This window comes from Copadichromis virginalis, linkage group LG23 (assembly GCF_057382275.1).
Source record: "Copadichromis virginalis isolate Kocher_CV1m ecotype Utaka linkage group LG23, C_Virginalis_male_GT1.1, whole genome shotgun sequence".
Classification (NCBI taxonomy): domain Eukaryota; kingdom Metazoa; phylum Chordata; class Actinopteri; order Cichliformes; family Cichlidae; genus Copadichromis; species Copadichromis virginalis.
The window spans coordinates 20,258,963-20,281,973 of record NC_140639.1 but is presented as its reverse complement, the minus strand read 5'-3'; the positions used below and the strand labels follow the sequence as shown (position 1 = coordinate 20,281,973).

General features: G+C 40.7%; 3 protein-coding genes across 3 annotated transcripts; all 3 read left to right on the top strand.

Annotated features, from left to right (window-relative positions):
- The first annotated feature begins 2,570 nt into the window (after nt 1-2,570).
- Nucleotides 2,571-12,154, top strand: f2 (coagulation factor II (thrombin)). The gene is made up of 15 exons (XM_085448013.1): nt 2,571-2,732; nt 3,725-3,805; nt 4,243-4,322; nt 4,413-4,437; nt 5,117-5,182; nt 5,260-5,374; nt 6,810-6,946; nt 7,253-7,546; nt 7,635-7,751; nt 7,914-8,034; nt 8,824-8,991; nt 9,067-9,240; nt 10,250-10,428; nt 10,662-10,732; nt 11,918-12,154. Exons 1-15 carry the CDS (start codon nt 2,663-2,665, stop codon nt 12,071-12,073), a joined length of 1,854 nt encoding a protein of 617 aa, XP_085304139.1. The 5' UTR covers nt 2,571-2,662; the 3' UTR covers nt 12,074-12,154.
- Nucleotides 12,155-17,468: 5,314 nt separating this feature from the next.
- Nucleotides 17,469-18,902, top strand: LOC146680745 (uncharacterized). The gene is made up of 3 exons (XM_085448865.1): nt 17,469-17,841; nt 17,928-18,045; nt 18,177-18,902. The coding sequence occupies exons 1-3, from the start codon at nt 17,740-17,742 to the stop codon at nt 18,335-18,337; spliced, it is 381 nt and encodes a 126-aa protein (XP_085304991.1). The 5' UTR covers nt 17,469-17,739; the 3' UTR covers nt 18,338-18,902.
- A 2,779-nt stretch (nt 18,903-21,681) lies between these two features.
- On the top strand, nt 21,682-22,779 carry LOC146680744 (general transcription factor II-I repeat domain-containing protein 2A-like). Its single transcript, XM_085447670.1, has one exon. It carries the CDS (start codon nt 21,682-21,684, stop codon nt 22,777-22,779), a length of 1,098 nt encoding a protein of 365 aa, XP_085303796.1.
- The last annotated feature ends 232 nt before the right edge of the window (nt 22,780-23,011 follow it).

Below are 23,011 nucleotides of genomic sequence, written 5' to 3'. Positions count from 1 at the left end.
CTTACGTGCCATTCTGTCTAACCACCACCGGAGGGTAGTGTTGGCCTCCATGGGAGTGGGGTGGGCTAGGAGAGATTCAGCTTTGTATTTATTATGTCCTGTTAAATCCTAAACGACTTTTATATTACAATGATCAGATCTGAAAGAATATGAATGAATGAATAAATAAATAAATAAATAAATAAATAAATAAATAATAAAATAAAAGGACTCAACTTCTTTATTACTCAGATGCAATGAGAAACACCTGTCACTGTAGGGTTTAAAAAAAAAAAGTTTTAGTCTCATTTCAGGTTGGTTTGTGAAGTATGTGTGACCACAAGCTGAACACCACTGGAAGACTTTCACCTCAGTATCAGCAGGTAAATATTTGATGTGTGAGCTGTCCTAAGTCAGGCAGAAGCCAGATCAATACTAAGAGGTTGCTGCATGTCTCTTTACCTTCATGTTTTTATTTAACCACTCCTGCTTCTTCTTCCCAATATGCTGTTTGCTATATGAGCTCATAACATGTTCATTGAGACAAACTAAAGCATTAGATTCTGAACATGACCTCTGACCTCAGCAGCAGCCTTTATTTACACAAGTGACGTATGTCTGAAAGGCTTAGGAACAAAAGTTCGCTCAGTCAACACCGACCTCTGAGTCAAAAAAGAAAAAAACTGGTGCAAACCACAAATGTAATATAATTGAGTTTAGTACCAACAGCAGGCCGAAATCATGTAATGACCAAATAACATTTTGAGGTGAACGTCAAAGGTGATTAGAGCATGACATTTTTTACACTTAGTATTTTAACTTTTCATAAATTATCTGGACAACTGTGATATATACGAATATATACGAATACTGTGAAAAATCAAAATTGTCTGAATATGTTTTCTTGTTCATGTTTTAAAATGTCTTTAAAGTTACAAACTGTAGTTTCACACAGAATATATTTCAACATGAATCCACACAGATTACAGCAAATGTTTGACAGCAGCACAAACTGCACCCTCTGATGGGACCATGGAATTACACATTCACTGTTACTGCAAACTGAACATCCAGCCATTTTCTGAACTGATTGACATATTGAGGTTCTGAGAAGGGTTGGAGACTGTCCCTGTTGGTGAGAGATGTGACCTTCAACTGATCTCCAGTCACCAATCATCAGACGTTGAAAACCGATTGATGGTGGTCTTTTCTTGATGTCCTGCTATGGTTGAAAAATTGACTTACTGGAAGGCAAAGAGCTAAGGGCCGTTTCCACACCCAAATGAAAGTCTGATGTCAAAATGAGTATTTATTTGAAATGTAACATCTAGTTTCTGGAGTGTTGCTTACTGAGCACATGGCCAAAACAAAAAGCCATTGTAGCCCTAACACATTGGTGCATATTAACTGTGGGTGGTGATGCCTAACTCCATACTTGTGTTTTAGAGAAAACCAAAACAGGTCTGTGAAGTAGAAATTTGGGGAACATCTTTGTATTGCGTAGGGTTCGGGTTTGTGTCATCACCGATAATGAACTTGACCTAGCTTTTAACAAACTCTTATTATTTTAAATGTTGAATCATTTTTGTGTATGATGGGTGTACAAGGAGGACCCAACACACTCAATGGTTGACTCACTGATTTGCACTTTATTGTCAGTTGCACACACAAAGACAATCTCCCCTCAGCCCAGATGTCCGTCTCCTCCTTCTCCGCTCGTCTCTTCCTCCACTATGAAAAGAAATGGAGACTGTCATCAGTCATAACGCCACCACCTGTGGCCTCACCTGCCTCCCAGCACCGCCCCCTTGAGCTCACTGCACCACTCCTCTCCTGCAACTGATCCAGGGACCACACCTCCACCACACTGGGTTTGGACAGAACAATGACTGACTTTAGGAACCCAAGACTGTGATAACATATGTCGTCACAAAAAAATGTTTTTTTGATACATTTTCATGTTTTTAGGGTGCTGAATCCAAAAATGAGCTCTATTTTCCTCCATCAAGTACATTTTTTTTTTTGCAAAACATTAGGACTTTACATTAAAAAAGCGAAAACAGCAATGAAAAAAATTTCCCAAGGAACAAAATAAACCTGTTGGGACATCATCCACTGAGCTCCTCACGCCAAACCCACCCCACCTCCCCCTCCTACTGACCCCCCTTAATTCCTCACATTTCACTTTAAAAAGGTAAATTGGATGCTTAATTAAACCAAAAACTTGAGTTCTGCAAGAAAAACTGACAAAATGGAATTATTAAAATATTTTTCCTGGTTTAAGTGACTAAAGATCTACAAGAAAAAAAAATGTACCAAAGATGGTATTTTTAAGACTTTTTAAGATTTTTTTAGGGACTTGTTACACTTGTTAATTGTGACTTGTATGTTCATATGTTTTTTTTTTTTTTACCAAACAATAATTCAGTATCAACAAAACTGACCTTGGGTTGTGTTAAACTGCAGCAGTATTAACTCACAGTAGGACTCGAGTTGTTGAGAAAAAGTAAACATGTAGGTTTAAACATAACCGACTCATCAGTCTGGCTCAAACTTTGACCCTCTGGTCAATAATCCCCCCCTCCAGAGGACGGACAGAGAGACATAGACGGGCAAACAAAGAAGGACACACTGAGTACTGCTGGATCTGGTTCTGAGGTTCTGCTTACAGGTCTGAATCATAATGGAACCAACATCAAAACCTGCTGCTGTTCTGCTGCTGTTTCTCCTGCACAGCTGTGTGGCAAACCATGGTAATGAACTCCTTTCTTCTTCAATGTGTGAACTGGTGTTTTTAGTGCTCATATTACTGGTACTAAATGTAGGATCATCATATGACTAATCTAGATCAAAATTGTACTTTGGTTTGAATATATGTCGATTTAAGTCTTTTATGAAAGTTCATTAGAAGACAGAAAGTAACCCTCAGTCTGTGTATCTGTACATTTGATTGTTTAACCAAATATCACTTTTTTTTCTTCTTCTCTTGTCTTGAATTTGATGAACACTAAACCAAATGAACCATTTTAAATCTGGTCTGGAAGTATAATTACAAAGACTGTAAAAACAGTCTTTGTAATTAGTACTACTATCACTTCTACAATTACCCGATAGAAATACGTGTATAATATGATTGAAATCAATTCTCAAGTATGTAAATTACTGACCTTTACTTAAGATATGTTTTCAGTCCATTACTTTTATTTTTGGAGTACGTAGTTAATACAGTATTTTTATATGCCATGCATTTTGCCAAAGGGGGGAGGTGGGTGAAACACAATCACCTGGAAGAGGCAGACCCTGTAAATTATTTATAAAGCATATTGTGTCATTTGACAAAATCTTCCTCATTATTAGACAGAAGATAAATGGAAGAATGGAAAAATTTTATACAAATCCAATCCCAAAAAGTTGGAACATTGTGTAAATTAAAACATTAAAACCATATCTCATGTTGAATTTGATAGCAGCAGCACATCTGAAAGGACTGTGTTTACCACTGTCTAGCGTCTCCTGTCCTTTATAAACGGTCTGTAAACGTCATGGATGAGGAGAGCAGCTGATGTAATTTTGGAAGAGGTACTTTGTCCCATTTTTGTCTGATAGAGGATTCTAGCTGCTCAACAGTCCCAGGTCATCTTGCATTTGATCATTTGTGTGACTACAGAACAGATTTTAAATTAAACTGGAGGCTGAGTGTTGGTGATGCTGGAAGGGTTTAACTGATTTTCTATCTTTGTTGTAGTTTTTCTCAGTGGCCACCTCGCCTCACAGGTTTTGGTCCGGAACAGACGAGCCAACCAGATGTTTGAGGAGCTGAAAGCAGGTGACCAAACAGCAGCTTTTCTCCTCATTATTACATCCACTATGGTTTGACATCTTGACCATTCGTATCATTCTGTGTCTACTGAAATCATAAAATTCCTTGATTCAAATAAATGTTTGTACAGGGAGCAGGTTCATTTCTCTCCCTTTTCGTATCTACTTTAGATTCAATTGTAATCACGTACTTTAGCATGTGCTGCAGGTTTGGAACAATATTAGCTTTGAGTCTTTGTTGACTGGAGGTGGGCAGAGACTGCTAAATGTTAGCATTAATTCTGGAAAGTAAATCAAAAAGAAACAAAAAGAGCCAAACAGAGACAACAAACAACTGTGAAGTGACACAAAATTACTATAACATGTTTTACAGGTGCTCTCTATGTTTGTGTCTCATGATACTGTCACGATTATAGTGTGTTAATGTGGATTATTTCATATCAGGGAACCTGGAGAGAGAGTGTGTGGAGGAAATCTGCGACCACGAAGAAGCCAGAGAGGTGTTTGAGCAGCCAGATAAAACAGTATGTTTTTACTTCTCTCTCCTGTCAGAAGTTTTAACAGCACTGAGATCAGTTCAAAGTCTCATCGCAAAACAATCTCTCTTCCTACAGGAAAAATTCTGGAACAAATACCTCGGTGAGATATACTGGATTTAAACATGGAAACAAATATGTTCAATACTAAGAGATAAGTATATGTATATGAACAGTATGATTTTTTTTATTACAATAAATAAGAAATAAACATTTCTTTCTTCAATTTTCTTGTTTTGTGTAACCAACAGTTCCACAGTCTTTCAGTTTATCAGAGGAAATTCTCATATTAAGTGATTTTAAACAAACAAAACATCCATCCATCGATCCTTTTTCTTCTGCTTCTCTGTGCCCCGGTCATGAGGGCAGCAGCCTACACAGAAGCCCAGAGCCCCTCCCAGCACCACCACACACCCCCAGAAAACTTGTATCCTCCCCCCCTCCCTGACAGAGATGTTTGTGTTTGGATGGATGTTTTGGTCCAGTTTAGATTTGATGTGTTTCTGAATAGAACTAGAATTGGTTGAAAGTTTCTGTGCTTTCTGTTGGTTTGAATGAATTTGATTTTGTTTAATCTTGTTATTTATTGATTTTTATTTATTTTTTTGCTTCTGTTAAACTTTGTGCAGTTGCATGAACACAAGCAGAGTCCAATTTTTCACGTTATTTGTACACCAGAGTTTATTCAGCTGTGAGCTGCACTGCAAACATGAACAAAATCAAGAACAGCACACAAAGGGAACACACCAACATCTCACTGTGTCTGTCTATTTGTTCTGCAGACTGTAAAGGAACTCGGATGTCAAGAACAGCAAAAAACATCAATCTCATCAGAAAATGCATAGAAGGTGAATATAAATGAACACAATAAATAATAAAACAGTTAACTAGTGTAGATTAACGCAGAGTGTGTGTCTGTCCTCAGGTCAGTGTATTTCTGGTCAGGGTAATGGTGTGAACTACGAAGGAGACATCAGCATCACGCAGTCGGGCAGAGTGTGTCAACACTGGAGGCACAGCTTTCCACATCCTATCTTTAGGTAACTGAGCAATTCCCCACATAAAAACAAAAATTACAGTCCTGGAACTAACTAACGAGCTTCTTAAATTAGGTAAGAAATAACCAAAGCAAAGCAACATATTACTCATTACCTGAGCAAAAGCAGAAAAACACAAAGGACATCTAATTTAGTCATATTTAAAAGGGCTAGCTCACAAACTAACTTGTAAAACAAAAATTATTAACCACCCAAATTATAACTCAGTAATGTTGTGATGCATGCTCAATCATTCAGGTAAATAAATCTCCAAAAGTTGATTCTGTTCCTCTGGACGTAGCGTGTTCACATCGCTGGTTTCCTCACTCATCCAAGTGACTTCTTCAGTCTCAGCTGACTGCAGGTTTCCCCAAATCTTATAAACAGTACATTTGCATAATGACTGAAACCAGCCCACTGAAGGAACAATGGGCTGGGAGGTCAGTTCCTTGATCATTAATATGCAAATTCTCATGACCATCAACAACCACTGACCAAAGGCCATTATTAAAGTACCATTCACAGAGAGTTGGGGAATGGCTGCAATCACAGCATTGTAAGATGGCGAAAGATGTACCCTTAGGCCCCCTCCTCGATTCAGAGATGGTCTTTCCCTTTTCACGTAAATGGCCTCCTTGACTGTTTTTATTGGAAAATTACAAGACCAAGCAATATGAAAAAAGTGTACTTAAACAGCTCAAACCAGTGTTCCTCCCTGTCCAGGATGTGTACATCCTCATTAGGTGTAAATGTCGGTGTAGCTGTAGGTGTAAATAGAATGCGGAGTCCTGGCCCGACGAGGTAGCTCGTCTGTGTTGTGCCATCCGCTTCGCGAGAGGTTGTTTGGTTTCCCTGACGTATAAATCCTGGCAATCCTCCTGGCACTTAACAGCGTGCACTATGTTACTCTGTGTCGGGGGACCCGATCCTTGGGGTGGACCAATTTTTTGGCGCAGTGTGTTTTGGGTTTTGAAAGTCACAGAGACACGATGCATCAGAACTGTTCTGATACTCCTGACACATACGGGATCATTACAGGTTTTTGCTTAGGCAGCAGTTGTCCTTCTCTCCTGGATCGGCTGGAGCTTTCTTTTGGCGCCTTCTTTAATGATCAAGGAACTGACTTCCAAGCCCATTGTTCCTTCAGTGGCGCTAGTTTCCGTTATTATGGAAATGTACAGTACTGTTTATAAGATTTGGGAAACCTGCAGTCAGCTGAGACTGAAGAAGTCACTTGGATTTACTTACGTGATTGAGCATGAATCAAGACATCTATAGCTTTGCTTTTGCAGATGATCAGTACAGCATCCGCATTAATGCAGAGGTCATGCCAATCTGACAGTCTTCCCGTTCCATTCTGTTCACACTGGTGAACAACACACTGAGATCCTTCCTCCACTTGGGGAAGTAATTCATTCAATTTTCTGTGTGTCTGCAGAGAGTATAACACTTCAGAGCCAGGCAGCAATTTGAAGGAGAATTTCTGCAGAAACCCTGACCATCGTCCAGAAGGACCCTGGTGTTTTACCAAAGACCCATCTGTCCAGAAAGAGACCTGCAGAGTACCAATATGTGGCAAGTATCTGCTATAGCCACTGAGTAAAGATTATGAATACAATGATAATAATTAATATTCTTGCACCATTTTAGGCTAGTTGACACTCTTGTGCTAGTAATGTTGGAAAGCCATGTCGGCACCTAACATGAGCTGCTCAGAACTCACTGAATTTCTTCCAGTCTCTGGTTTCCACATCATTGCTGAACTCTTCTTACATCCTGGAGTGTTTCAGGGCTCATATACAATTTAGGATTATATTTCTCTGTAGTTTGAGCTCCAAGTTCTGTCAGCTGATCTGTCTTTTTTTTTTTTTTTGGTTAAAGGTGAAGACTTTGTCCCACCCACTGTGGCCACGAAACCACACAAACCTATAGTGTGCTTGCCCAATTATGGTATAGAATATAATGGGGACCTAAGTGTTACCATAGGAGGTCACACCTGCCTGCCATGGTCATTACCGGAGGTAAAAACCCTCAGTCGGGACAAAGAGTTCATCCCTGAAGTTCAGCTGCAGACCAACAAGTGCCGAAATCCTGACAGTGACTCTGAGGGCCCCTGGTGCTATGTCAGGATTGCTGGAAATATAACAATGGACTACTGTGATCTGCAGCTATGTGGTAGAGTACAAACCTACAATCCACTATTAAATAAATCCACCTGTTTACCTGCCCCTTACCTTTCCAATTGGCCACCTGCTTCCTGCAGATGCCCCACTATTAGGGCCTGAGCAAACAACTGTGACCGAAGGCAGGGAGCGCTCCGTCTTAGGTCAGGCCAGGAAAAACCTTTTCAGTCCTCGCACGTTTGGACAAGGAGAGGATGGTGAGTGCACTTAATGGGCAGTGACAGCAAGCATCAGGTAATCCCTGTACCCCAAAAAGCTGAAAGAGAACAATTCAAGAAGCAGGTGATCCATCTAGCCTGTTAATAGTTTTGTTGTGTTTGACCATCTATCAAAGTTTTTATTGACTTCTTGTGTTGCAGATTGTGGACAGCGTCCCCTGTTTGAAAAGATAAGCAAAAAAGATCAAAACGAAGTAGAGCTTGTGCAGTCATACGGACGTATCGTTGGGGGTGATGACGCTGAAGTGGGCTCAGCTCCATGGTAATGACACTAGATAAACAACATGACTTTAAGGATGGTTGACAAAATTGTTCTGAATGTCTGGTAAAACAGATCAGACTCCCATCAGGAGATTATCAAGATAACATTAGATATACTTGATTTATCCCAACATTCAGGAAACTGCAGCACCATAGCACCCAAAACATAAAAACTGTAAAATACATAGAACACCACAAAACCAAATATCTTGAAAGGTAAATAAAATACACACAAGAAAGAGCTGAAGTAACAAGGAAACATAAAAAGTGAAGGACTCAAAAAGTAAAAATGAAAATATTTAGGAGCTTGTAGTACATTCAAGCAAATAAATACAAGTATGACACAGGGAACTTTCAACATCTGCCTCTTCAGCTTAGACAGATGTTGAAAGTTTGTATGCTGCCTGGCAAGGACAGAATGCAAAGGGTGGGCCAGGTCATCCAGTTATTATGCATAGCCATACGCCACAACCATACTCATTTGGGTGACCTCTGTGTCAGCTGATGGAGGAATCTAAACAGTGATAAGATGATAAGAACAGATTAGTAATATGGACACATTCCACAGTGAGCAGTTAAAGATTGTAATCCTGACACATTTGTTCTTCCCACTCAGATTGGTAGGATTGGCCTGCTCGAAAGCTCCTGAAGGGTGGTACAGTCAATGAGTGTCCATTGTCCATTCTGCCAGTCAGAAACAAATAAATGAACCATTAAGAAATGAACTGTTTCTGTCACCTTTTGAATGACTTTTTATTTCTAACTTAATAGATAATTTTGTTGTTTGCAGGCAGGTGATGCTGTACAAGCGTAGCCCACAGGAGTTATTGTGTGGAGCCAGTCTGATCAGTGATCAGTGGATCCTCACTGCAGCTCACTGCATCCTTTACCCACCCTGGAACAAGAACTTCACCATCAACGATATACTGGTCCGCCTGGGAAAACACAACAGAGCCCAGTAAGAAGGCGTGTCTGTCTTAATTATCATTAGTTTCATTTGAAGGCCTGTTGGAATTATGTCATTTTTTTCTAGGTTTGAGCGTGGCATTGAGAAGATTGTGGCAATTGATGAAATCATTGTCCACCCCAAGTACAACTGGAAAGAAAACCTGAACCGTGACATCGCTCTGCTGCACATGAGAAGGCCGGTCACGTTCACTGATAAGATCCATCCTATCTGCCTGCCCAGCAAGCCCGTCGCCAAGTTGTAAGACAAACATTTGCAACCAATTAAAAGTTGACAAGTTCAGACCAAATTCTTTAATTATATTTCCCACACAAATCAAAAGAAAGGGGTGAAAATGTGTCTTTTGCCTTTTATCTAGCTTGGCACAGATTATTGTTTTCTTTCAGTACATGGTAGATTCCTCTCATTAGGACAATCAATCAATCAAAGCTTTATTCGCCACATACAGGTGAAATGGGACAACCCCGACTTTATACACACAACACAGACATTACATGGGGATACAAGTCGGAGACAGACTCCATCTCTGCTCAATGTGAAGTAGTTAAATCGCTACTGCGGTGAAAAGCAGCGCCATAGATTAGCTTAAAGCTGAGTGGTGGACCTATATTGCCTATTGGTAAAGCAATTTACCAACTTACTGCTATTTGTGCCACTCATCTAAACTGACTAAACACAGACATCCAAAATCAGTTTTGTCCTGATGGGCTTAACTAAAACATTCAGACTGGTGTTTTTACCTTTCTCTAACATGAGTCTTGTGTAGTGCTGGCATATCAACAAAACTGAACGGAGAATTGAATTTCCAGTTTTGTCAAGTGATCTGGAGCGTTTTTATGTGGGGGAGACTCTGGGTCCGACATAGAGCTTGCTGGAGAGATTATTTTGTTCATATGGTGTTGAATACTGCTAGAAATATTAATTGGGGAGGTATCAACACAGTTTATTATTGTGCCAAGGACTTTGCTTAAAGTCCTCAGTAAACAACAATTTGATTAAATCAAGTCAGGTCCTCAAACTTGGTCACATAGCTATTTCTGCATAGATATCGATTTTCCTTTCTCCAGTTATCCTGCAGGGGGTTAAAAGATTCTTCAGATCCCACAGATTCCTTCTGTCTTATTGGAAAGTCTAAAGTAATGCAAAGACTGCGCCAGTAGAGGGTGCTATTAAGAACTGTGGTCAGAGACACTTTGGTTCAGTGAGGTTTATACCTTGTGATATATCTGACTGGTATTTTTTCCGGCAGTCTGATGTCTGAAGGCTTTAAGGGCCGAGTTTCCGGGTGGGGGAACCTGAAGGAAAGCTGGAACCCTGCAGTGAGAAATTTACCATCAGTCCTTCAGCAAATCCACCTACCGATAGTGGACCAGAACATCTGCCGCAGCTCCACTTCAGTCAAGATCACAGACAACATGTTCTGTGCTGGTAAAACAAAACAAAAGATTTTCCACATTTGTTCAAGAAAATGCTTGTTTATATTTTATCTTTGGCTTATTTTTGGTCCAACTGTTTGATCCTGAATAAACCCCTGGTGTGCTGAGTGATGCTGCCATCTCATTGGCTGCACTGAATGGAATTTGGTTGTTTCTCTCAGGATGATCCTGCATCTCCTGAAGGTGTCATAGTTTCTCTATAATTACAGTCTCTGGTTGTTTCAGGTTATAAACCAGACGATAACCATCGTGGAGACGCCTGTGAGGGAGACAGCGGCGGACCTTTTGTGATGAAGGTGAGAATCACAATGAAAGAAGAACAAATGATAGATTAAGTCTCCTCTTTACCATTTCTTATCATTAGATAACATCTGGTTTATATCTCAAGCAGCTGTTTTTTTAATATATTTGTTAAATAAATTATAAGACCGATGGCACGAGAACACACAGAAGTGACATCATGTTTTAATTAACACATAGTAATAAATTATGTAGACTGTGTATTAACTCTTAATTATATAATCAAGTTAACATTTACATTAAAAATGTAATTTTTTCTCGTTCACAAGTTCAACAGTAGTGTAATGGGATTTTCTTATTCCTGACACGTTAAAATTGTTAACGAATTTCCTGAAAATCTGTCTGGACATTAACAGTATTTTATAGTCATAAAATATATAACCATAATCCAAATATGTAAAATTTATGAAAATGCAAAATGTTGTAATAAGAAATACCAATGCTTGAGTTGACCTGTGCCGAAGTCATACAGCCATGCTTTCTCCAACTAAATTCCCAGTCACACAATCCTAGAGACCAGATGGTAACCCCATGGCAACCAAAGGGGAAAATGTGTGTTCTCTGGGACACCAATGATGATTTGATTCACACAGTTTGTTCAGGGTTTATTCAGTGATTTCATTTATCGCTTTAACTTTGTGTGCATTTTTTTTATGTAGTTGATTATAAATTATTTTTGTGGTCTGTAAATCACTTTCTACCTAGGTTTTGAAAAGTGCCACACAGCACTGATTTGATTATTATTAATATTAGCATTAAAACATATACACTGCACAATCATACACCAATATTTCACTGGACCTACTTCACCTACTAATGGGAAGGTTGTTGGTTTGATCCCTGTCTGTGTCCCAAATACCCTTTGAGCACTTTGGCATCAGAAACCTTCATCAAAAAGGGGTTAGGGTAAAAAGCGTGTAAAGTCTTCAGATTTGCCTAATTGGCAGCCTCAATCTTCATTTATTATCTCAATTTAGAGAAAAGCAGTAAATCCTCACAGTTAAGTGTTATTTGGCATTTTTGCTTAAAAATTGAAAAAATAGTTAAAATATTTATAGAGTTTTTCGTCCTTTCAGCTCTGAAAAGACTTTTCTACCATTTACAAAAGGTTCAATCTGAGAATTTAGAATAGCTGCCTTTGCAAACAATGAGTCTTATTTTGAAACGGTCTTCCTGTGCAGTACCCGGCAGAGAACCGCTGGTATCAGATCGGCATCGTGTCATGGGGAGAGGGCTGCGATCGTGACGGGAAGTACGGCTTCTACACTCACCTGTTCAGGATGACCAGGTGGATAGGCAAAGTTATCGACAAGATGGGAGGAAGCGAAGATGAGTAAACACAAACCATCGATGTCAATCACTTCACATTGAACCCTGTTAAGCAGCATGGCCCCAATAAAAATTGTTAACGCATTGTACCCTGGCCTCTGGTGTTATTCAAAAGCCTTGGTTTGACCTGCAGCAATAAGAGTCAGTAATAACAAATAAGCCAACGTGATCTTAGGAGTTCTCTGGGGATTTTTCCAGAGGTTTGTAGCAACCAGTCAACAGATTGTTAACATAAACAGAGGTTATAGCTTTACTGTTTATTCATACATGACAGAGGCTCTAAAGTGTTCTCATTATGTTTGTTTACTCCTGAATCATCTTCATCTGTTGAGCCATTTTCATGATCTCTTTGACTTCAACAAGTTTCTCCAGCAGTGCTACTCTAGATCTGTTAACCAAAGTTCAGTTTAAAGCATTGCAGTTACAGCAGCGATAGAAACTATTAAACATCATTAGGGGCGATGCTGCTCGCTGGCTGTCCCGTCTTTGAGTGCAGAACAAGCACTCACAAAGCAGCAACTCGGGGATGACGTCGCATACATGGGTCCTCTGTTGGAGTATAGGAAAACCCGGACATTTTTATCAATCTCAAAAATCCCCCCGGACGCCCCGAACAGAATGTGAAAAGTGGACATGGAGGACGGTTGGTCACCCTATGACACGGGCTGCTCCACACTAGTGATGGGATTTCCGGCTCTTTTTAGAGAACCGGCTCTTTCAGCTCAGGCTCACTAAACCGGCTCTTAAGGTTGTTTTGTTACTTTAATTAATTTATTATTAACAAAAATATAAAATTATGCACAAAAGGAATTACTAATGTAAAAAAAAGTGGTTTTATTTATATATGTTTATATATAAATATATGTGGTGGCCCCTAGAGACAAAGCACGTGCAAACTCCAAAACACATTTCTAGCATTAACTGAACTTCCAAAACAGAGCTACTAGATCACTTAAATTACACAATTGAAAGCATATGTGTATTGTTTGTGTATTTATACACAAGCACTCATATATATTCAAATAATTTTAAAAAAAATGTTCATTTACCTGTTATTACCATACACCAAATCCGGTTGTTGGTACTTGCTGGCTTGTGTAGCCACTAGGTAACAAAAGCTCAACACTGCGCCCAGCATCCTGGAGCACTTCTGTTGTCTTTTGTACGTGTTTTGGAGTTTTTACGTGCTTTGTCTCTAGGGGCTTCCATAAATAGACATTTATTTTTTCACTCCACATAAAATTTAATAAATAAATCATATAATACAAAAACCAACTATTAATATTTCAACTTTTAACTATTTACATTTTCAGCTTTTTCCTTTTAAACAAATTTAAAGTGAAACAACACAAAACGCAGCAAACCACAACACAATTAAATATAAATTAAAATATGAAAACAAAACGAAGATGCATATTCTCTGTCATATGGGTCTGCATGAATAAACTTTCTGAATCCTTTATCATCTGCAACTGAAAATAGTTGTGGATGATTACTATACCTTTCTAATGTGACGTTGGTGTTCCTGGTTCTCTTTCTCTCTCTCTCCCTCCTGCTCTGCTCCTGTGCTACTGAGAGTGTAACTACCGCCCCTCTTCCCAGCGCAAAGCACAAGGCTCATGTGCGGAGTGAAGCGGGGAAAAGGGCGAGAGAGAGAGAGGAAAAAAAAAACAAAAACCACGGTTCGCGTCGTTCACATCAAAGATCCGGCTCTAAGAGCCGTTTCGTTCGCGACCGACACATCATTAGTAGGTGTGGGAGTGGGGGTGTGTGGTCTGTAAGCAAAACACGTACAAAAGTGCTGAGTATAATAAACATTCAACATAAGTCATGAAATATGTGTCAATAACTTCCAGTATAACCAGAAATACTGATGAAAATAAACATTGCTCTTCTACGTAAGTTGATTCCCTAAGTGACATAAAAGGCTCAAGACTGTTCTTTCCAGGCAGGAATCAATGTCTACCTGCAGTTCTTTAGCGACGCATGCAACTCACACCATGCATAGAAGTCCACTGTCGAGTCAGTTTGCAAGGTGCCTCTTGCTATGTGTTAGCTAAACCTCACTGCTCTGGACTATGTGTTTGATAGCGTTGACAGCGTTTTCTCTCGCCACATACAATTGACAGCCTTTCCAACATAGCTGCCCCCAATTTGCAGTGCAAATTGGCTCCATGGACAGGCTGTCTGTGCAGACAAGGGATCCAACGCCTGGTCATCTTCATCCATGATCTCCGGAATCACAATTAGATGCACTATACGTCAAGTGTATGTTTTGTCACGTATCTTTACCTCTGGCGTTTGGATCTGGCCATCAGAACCAATAAGAACCTTAGTCACCCTCGAAATCTGCCACGATGCTCTGGGTAGCTGTTGATCCACTAGCAGAATAACACAGCTCAACAGATAGGGTGCTTCAGGAGGTATATAGGCACTGCTCAATAGTGCTCTTATTTTGACTCAAGAATCATTCTGGCCCATGCAGTGTCAATCCCAGTCGGGTTCAGATTGTAGCCAGCCTTCCTGGTGATTCAAAGCGCACAGGTTATATAGGTTTTATATGGCGTGGGTGATCCTCCAATTAGCAGCAAGGGTGATTGTTAAGTCTAATTGGTAAATGTGTCATTGTGTTTCTTAAATTTGTAAACTCTGAGTTCAATCTACAGGATCAAGACATTCCTTTGTCTCTGACCACCTCTCCAGCCACTCTGTGCTGGGGGAGGTTTTATTGCAGGTACATTCTATCTGGATGGTCTTTCTCTTGTGTTGTAAGCTTCCTGCTTTTATGATCCTTTTGGTGAGCGCGCGCACACACACACACACACACACACACACACACCCTTGTCTTAGAACCATTGAGGGGGTTACAGAGGGAGGTGCTTGTGTTGTATTGTAACTGTCATGTCAATAAATAGCTGCAAGGGAAGCTGCTCTTTGAAGGATTTTGGGCATGAGACAGGTTAGGAGCGTGAGCTCCAAGAGCTGGTTCTTGACTAGGGCTGGGTATTGTCACTGATTTCTAGAATCGATTCAATTCCGATTCACAAGGTCCCGAATCGATTCGATCCATGATTCGATTTAATTCGATTCGATTCGATTTAAATCTGGGAAATTTTGACAGTCAGAAATATAATTCAGATCAGTACATTTACATATTTTTGTATCAATAAAAAGGAAGCTGACACACGCAAGACTTTATCGCAGGTGTAAGCGTCACAGCAGATGCCTTTGTGTCAAAGTAGCTGAAGATAAAACACAGAAAAACATTAAGGTGATTTTCCTGGCCTGGGATTTTATAAAAATATTCTGCAGTACATCAAAAACGAAAGAAAACCATTAATTAATGAACATTACCTCTGACGTTACGTTTTGAATAATTTTAAAAAGTTTAAATTTGTTCAGTATTGAACAGCAGAAATGAGGTTTTCTTTTCGGAAGAATGTAAAAGGGAAAAAAACAGCGGCCGACAGCGCTGTAAACAACGGTAGACTTGTGCGTAACAAGCAAGCGAATAATGAAGAAAGGGAAACTGTTCGAGAGAGAGAGAGAGAGAGAGAGAGAGAGAGAGAGAGCTGTGCATCGCGTTGGAAGCAAAACAGTAAAAGTCAGAGTGAATTCATGACGATGTTTATGTGAAGCGTTTGGATCTTCTTTTGCTGCTGGTTCGGTCAATATTGTTTGGAGAGACATCAAACTAACAGCTTTAGAATCAGCGCATAAAGGGCGTGAACACAAAGCGCGGACCCGCCGACAGATCAGAATCAGCGAGCTGTCGGCTTTCAGCCCCGACCGTGAGAAAGGCGACATCTAACTGATTCTGATCCGCGGGTCACGCTGTGTGTTTAAGTCTATGTGCAGAATCCCTGTACCTGCTCTCATTTACTGTCTTAACTGTTTGGTGGTTATTGAAATTTTGTGATCTTTCACCAGAGATTCTGGCATTTCGGGCAAAATAAATTTATATTAAAAAATCGATTCAGGATTTTAATGAATCGATTTTACGTTATCCAAGCCAGAATCGATTTTAATTGATGAATCGATTATAAAAACCCACCCCTATTCTTGACCAAAACTTCCCTCGTTAGCGAGTGAAAAACCGGTTGAAGATGTTCTGTTATGTTTTGTGTTCTTCATGAGGAATAAGTCTCTAAACTAGTGGGGCTTGTGGAAACACAGACCCAACAGTGATACTCTCCTGAGGGTTTGTAGGGGTAAGTCTTCAAGATGTCTTTATCATCTCTTGAGCACGGTAACTGGATATGAATGTTGAGCCAAGCCAAGTCGCTGGGCAGTGACAACATTAGCTATGAAAAGGATTTCTGGAGCTGCATGATAAGGGACAGACTGAATGAAACTGAGGCCACGTGCAATGTTTGGATATCCTGACGGATAGTTCTCAGGGAAAGGTCTTCACGTGTGCCTGCTAGGCCCAGCTGCTGAGCTGTAAATGAGAGTAGCATGTAGCTGTCAGAGCCATCCTCCAAGACAACATCATGCCCAGATTCTTGTCACCGTGTCTCAGTAGGACTCTGATCACTTTAAAGACTTGAAAAGAAAAAAAGAGAAATTAATTTATTTGTTTGCATGGTTAAAAATAATTTCATGTACGACCAAAAACATTTTAAGTTAAAAACATGCGTGTAATATATTATTGTGGTGATATGGGAATTGAAGATAAGGATTTAAGCTATAGCTGTGGGAAGAAATAAGAGAATGGACTTGATCTGGCTGTATGCAATAATATCATTATTGGTGTGCAGGCTGGGGTTTTTTTTGGTGGTGTTGATAAAGCAACTCAAATTCTGGATTCTGGATGGATTCAACTGGGTTCTCTCTGGATGGAAATGGCGAGCCTGTGCCCAGATTTTTTAAGCCTCGCCTGAAAGAAATGAACCAATCAGAACAGTGCTGACAAAAAAGTGGCTGGCACAGGGAAAACAATCTGACCTCCCACATCATTAAGAACCTGGAAAGGTTCATCCTGGATCAGTTCCGACCCATAGTCAGACCACACCAGGATCCCCTTCAGTTTGCTTACCAGGCCCATCTCGGAACTGAGGACGCCATCATCTATCTGCTCGATCATGTCTACACCCTCCTGGACCAGCTAGCGAGCAATGTGAGGGTCATGTTTTTTGACTTTTCCAGTTCTTTCAACACCATCAGGCCAACCGTCCAGGATGATGAGCTAAAAGCGATGCAGGTGGATGCTTTTCTGGTGTTCTGGATTGTTGATTACCTGACAGGAAGACCACAATATGTGTGTCTCCCACAGTGTGTGTCTGACAAGGTAATCAGCAACACAGGGGCGCCACTATCCTCTCCCCCTTCCTCTTCACTCTCTAGGGTGGTGTCATGTGTCGCTGTGTGCAGGCAGGAGAAGTGAACCCTAGTGATGTGACGTTCTGTATCGAGGCTTCGAAGCTTGTGTTGAGTAATTGAGGGGGCGTTTCCGCGATGCACGTATCGAGGCTTGCTTCATTTATGGGAGGAGCTGAAAATGATGACGTCCGAAGCCTCGCTGCCCAGCTGTACCACGTGACTGGTTCATGAAGTGGTTCGAACTTTGCCGCGAGATATGACAGCGATATAAACCCCTCAGACTTCATTCAAAAATGTGGGTGTTTGATGGAGAGTTGCGGTTAGTGAGAGTTTGGAGACAGTTTGGAGGTTTATGAGAGTGAGGAGAGAAAGTCAGGAGAGAATGGAGCCAGCTAAGAAGAGGAGGATGTCCTCCCCTGTGTGGGAACATTTTGATCTTATTCCTCCCAACAAGGTATGTAAATTTCTACAGAAGATGTATTTTCATGATACTGATGGTGCAATACAATTTATGTTAAGCTGTCTTGACTTTTGTACAAGGTGAAGTGTTTGCTATGTGCCAGGGAGCTGGGATATAACAACAACACCTCATCCATGCTTAGGCACTACAGAGCTTTGCATGAGAATAAGGGGAACACCGATTGTGGAGCAAGACCAGGTGAGCCATCAAATGCCATGATAATATAGCATGCAGTAATGTTACTAAATGATATAACAATATTATACAGCTGTAATAAGTTACATGTGTGATATTTATATTTGTGCTTTGTCTTTATTGTCTTTCCTCAGGAGAACAATCTCCAATAGATGTAGACCTGGTTAGCATGGTGATTGAGGACTCCCAGCCATTTAGCATTGTGGAGGACAAAGGATTCAAAAGATTTGTTAAATCATTAAATCCTAGCTATGTTCTCCCCACTAAAAAGGTCATAAAAGCAGTGAACATTTAGTTTTTACAGAATAAAATGTGAACAGGCAGGACTGAGGCTCAAAGCCTCAGTGTGTAGCTGTCCATACCTCAACGTTACAAAAGCACAACTACTGTCCACACCCCAACCACACCTCACCTCACAGTAAATGATCATTTCCATTTTAAGCATTTCCAAATGATCATTTTCCATACTGCCAGTATAAATATACACAGTATACTGCCATCACTACAATATACATGTTTTACACACTCCTTTTGTTGTTGACATTTACAGGCTGTGTGCAAAAGGCCACACTCTTCAAATTCATGCCAACTAATATTTTCATGTCCAGTAGGTGTCCTACTAGAGCAAATGAAGCTTCAAGAAGCTTTGCACTGGAGTGAACCAATTGGATGAAAAGCTTCAGTGCTTCATGAAGCTTTATCTGCCCATCACTAGTGGACCCAAAGTGCAGACTCAGAGGCAAAACTTGAACTCAAAACAGCTTTAATGCTAAGCTCAAATGCAACATAACTGGATATTTCCCCCCCCCAAAAAAAAAAAAAAAAAAAAAAAAAAAAAAAAAAAAAAAAAAAAAAACTTACACCAGAAGACTGACAGAACACACAGCATAAATGAGGGTAGATCGCAACACCAACAAACTGAAACACAGGGCTTAAATACACAGAGGGAGCAATCAGGGAATGAGTAACGGGAGGGAAACACAGCTGGGGCAAATCAGGCCTAACGAGACAAAGGAAGCAAAACCAGATACATTAACATAAGACATGGACCTTCAAAGTAAAACAGGAAACATAACACAGACTGAACTTAGAGACACAGACTCACTGTCTGGACATGGGGAAATAGCAGACAGGGGAGACAGCAACTAAGGATTACACAGAGACATAAACCATAAGAAAGAACTCTAACAAAGAAACCAAAGACTAGAAAAGATAAATAATATAATAAACTCAAACCTCTGGGTCAACGACCCAGGCATCCTAACAGGTGGTGATGGAGAGGCGAATGTTGTCCAGGATAAAGACACTCCATGACGTTCTGGCTAGCCACAGGAGTACGTTCAGTTTGAGACTGAGATTACCAAAAAAAACACCACTGAACGACACAGGAAATTATTCCTGCCTGTGGCCATCTCCCGTACAACTCATCCACCTAACACACTGTATACTGCAATAGCTACACACTTTTCGCACATGCTCTTCTTTCTTATTCAGATATTTATTAGTAAATATATATATATATATATATATATATATATATATATATATATATATATCCATCCATCCATCCATTCGCTTCCGCTTATCCTTTTCAGGGTCGCGGGGGGCGCTGGAGCCTATCCCAGCTGTCATAGGGCGAGAGGCAGGGTACACCCTGGACAGGTCGCCAGTCTGTCGCAGGGCCAACACACAGGGACAGACAACCATTCACACTCACATTCATACCTAGTGACAATTTGGATTATCCAATCAACCTATCCCCACAAGCTGCATGTCTTTGGACGGTGGGAGGAAGCCGGAGTACCCGGAGGGAACCCACGCAAACACGGGGAGAACATGCAAACTCCACACAGAAAGACCCCGGCCTGATGTTGGAATTGAACTCAGGACCTTCTTGCTGTGTGGCAACAGTGCTAACCACCATGCCTATATATATATATATATATATATATATATATAGGTATATTGTGCTATTTCTTACTTTGTGTATTGTCAGTTTTTGTTACTGTTTGTACTGGAGCGCTGTAACCAACATAGTTTCCCCTAGGGATCAATAAAGTATGCTGATTCTGATTCTGATGATTCTGATTATACACTTTATACACTATACACTACAATTTATACACTTTCACAGACATATGTCACAAATTGCTTCACAAGAACGGTAACAAAACATAATACAGTCATAAATACATCATAAAAACCCTGGTCTAATTAAAGTTTTTTGAAATAAAAATATCTTCAGCTGTTTTTTGCGCTGAAAACCAGATAGAGAGGACAGCTTCCCAGGAACCTGACTGAGATGTACATATATTTCCTGGTGGTTCAGGGCAAAGTACGATGGAGGCGCTGAAACAGATCCTTGCTGGAGTCCAGAGAGCAGGATGATGATTGAGTCTCTGGGAAAACTGGCTTTTGAGCAGCTGCAGAAAGTAAACATGGTCTTCTATGAATCAGACCTGACAGAGTGTGGCATCAATATCAGAGCAGCATCAGTGTACTGATTATACACAGATCTTTAAAGAGGAGAGAGGACTGTACCAGGACAAGGTTTTCTGTTTTGTCCATCTCAGTGTTTAGGAGTTTATGGCTGCTCTTCATGTTCATCTGACCTTCTTCTGCTCTGGAGTCAATCTGCTGGAAAAACAAACACCCTCCAAAAAGAATGAATCAAGAGAATTTGCAGAGACACATTTATTTCAGAGTGCTGTGGACAACACTTTAAAGAATCCAAATGGACATCTGGACTTGTTCCTCCACTTCCTGCTGGGTCTTTCATGAAAAACTAACTAAGTTCTGCTACAAGGACTGCTGACAAAAACAGGAAGTAGCTCAGTGACAATTCAGAAAACAGTCGAGGATATCAAGAATGATAACAGTGAGAATCTGTCTGCAGCGAACAGCATCAACACGTAAAGGCAGCAACAGGAACACCAGGAGCAACAGGACAGGAAGGGTTGATATTGCCGTGAGTTATAAAGGAATCAGAAGGAAAGGAGACAAAAACCACTCATGGCTTGGAAGGAATGATCAGTCCTGGTGCCTGGGCTGCTTTCATGATGGTTACTCTTTGTGCCACAACAACAGTGTAACATTCAGTCGTCTCCCCTCCTCATCCTCTGTCTCTAACAGAGTAGCAGTGTATTTGGATGCTGCTGCTGGCACTCTGTCCTTCTACAGAGTCTCTTCTGACAGCCTCAATCACATTCACACCTTCAACACCACATTCACTGAACCTCTTTATCCTGGGTTTGGGCTTCAGAATGACACCTCACTGACTATATGTGACTTAAAAGAAGACACAGAGAAAAACTCAGAACTCTGAAATCATCTAAAACAAAAATTAGCAGTGAGCTGCCACAGTATTTCTTTCCAAAAGAGAACAACAGGCAAAGCTTTTTGCTTTAAAATCCTCCTAATATGGCTGCTGCTTTATCTTTAGGTGTAGGACTAAATAGTAATGGCAGTGTGTGAGGACTGTCCTGGTATCAATCTGTCCTTCTAGAGCAGGCATGGGCAAACTACGGCCCGGGGGCCACATGCGGCACGTTAATCGTTTTGATCCGGCCCGCCAAACTTGAAAAAAAAATTAATAAATTAACCTTGTTAATGTTTTATTTCCCCTGCAATTCTGATGTCATGAAGCTTCCCTGGAGTAAGCTTGTTAACATCACCACAGATGGATCTCCAAATTTAACGGGAAAAAACGTTGGCCTGCTGAGGAGAATCCAGAATAAAGTGAAAGATGAAAACCCTGATCAGGATGTCATTTTTCTCCACTGCATCCTCCACCAGGAATCTCTATGTAAATCGGTGTTACAGCTGAATCATGTTGTGAATCCTGTGGTGAAACTTGTCAACTTCATACGCGCACGGGGACTTCAGCACTGTCAGTTCATTGCGTTCTTAGAGGAAACTGATGATGATCACCAGGACCTGCTTTATCACTCCCGTGTCCGCTGGTTGAGTTTGGGCAAAGTGTTTCAACGAGTGTGGGAGCTCAAAGAGGAGATTGGCGTGTTTTTGGAGCGGCAGGGGAAGACTGAGGAATTTCCTGAGCTGAGCAACAAGAGCTGGATGTGTGACTTCGCGTTTGCTACAGACGTATTTTCACACTTGAATGAGCTCAATGTGAAACTGCAGGGGAAGGAGCAGTTTGTGCATGACATGCACACAAACGTGAAAGCCTTCAAATCCAAGCTGGCTTTATTCTCCAGGCAGATTTTGAACACGTCATTCACTCATTTTCCTACACTAGCCACGCTGAAAGAGGCCGGAGCAAAAGTAAAGAAATACAGTGAGTCACTGGATGCACTGCACGGAGAATTCTGCCGTCGGTTTTTGGATTTCGATAAAATTGACAAGTCACTGGCCTTTCCTCTGTCACAAGACCCCGAAACAACTCCAGAGGAGCTTCAGCTCGAACTCATCGACCTTCAGTCCGACCCTGCCTTAAAAGAGAAGTTCAGCTCTCTGAAACTAAATGACTTCTATGCTTCACTCAATGATGCCGTGTTTCCAAATCTAAGGCGAAAAGCGCAGATGATGTTGGCTTTGTTCGGCTCTACCTTCGTGTGTGAACAGACATTCAGCGTCATGAACATCAACAAAGCCAGCCACAGATCCAAGTTAACAGACCTACACCTCAGATCCATCCTGAGAATCGCCACAACAAAACTAACTCCAGACTTTGATGCGCTGGCTAAAAAAGGAGACCAACAACACTGCTCCCATTAAAATGTGTGTCTCTCCGTGATACGCACGTTGTTCAAATGAACAGCGCGCGCAGATCAAATATAACGCTTCACAGACTGACTTGCTGCAACTGTTTCGTTCTTGCACTGGTCGTTGTTGACTTTTGGCACCGGGGAAACAAATTGAATAAAAGGAACAGGACAAGTACATCTGCATCTCCTACCGTTTTTGGGAAAAAAAAAAAAAAGAGTCAGGAGGAGAGTGATGTGATATC

What these genes read in the sequence shown, in the direction of transcription:
- LOC146680744 (XM_085447670.1), top strand. Translation starts at nt 21,682, where the DNA reads ATGAAGCTTCCCTGGAGTAAGCTTGTTAACATCACCACAGATGGATCT.
- LOC146680745 (XM_085448865.1), top strand. Translation starts at nt 17,740, where the DNA reads ATGAGAGTGAGGAGAGAAAGTCAGGAGAGAATGGAGCCAGCTAAGAAG. An exon ending in ATCTTATTCCTCCCAACAAG is followed by an intron (nt 17,842 to 17,927) that starts GTATGTAAATTT and finishes CTTTTGTACAAG; the next exon opens with GTGAAGTGTTTGCTATGTGC. An exon ending in CGATTGTGGAGCAAGACCAG is followed by an intron (nt 18,046 to 18,176) that starts GTGAGCCATCAA and finishes GTCTTTCCTCAG; the next exon opens with GAGAACAATCTCCAATAGAT.
- f2 (XM_085448013.1), top strand. Translation starts at nt 2,663, where the DNA reads ATGGAACCAACATCAAAACCTGCTGCTGTTCTGCTGCTGTTTCTCCTG. An exon ending in CTGCAGAGTACCAATATGTG is followed by an intron (nt 6,947 to 7,252) that starts GCAAGTATCTGC and finishes TTTTGGTTAAAG; the next exon opens with GTGAAGACTTTGTCCCACCC. An exon ending in GTTTGGACAAGGAGAGGATG is followed by an intron (nt 7,752 to 7,913) that starts GTGAGTGCACTT and finishes CTTGTGTTGCAG; the next exon opens with ATTGTGGACAGCGTCCCCTG.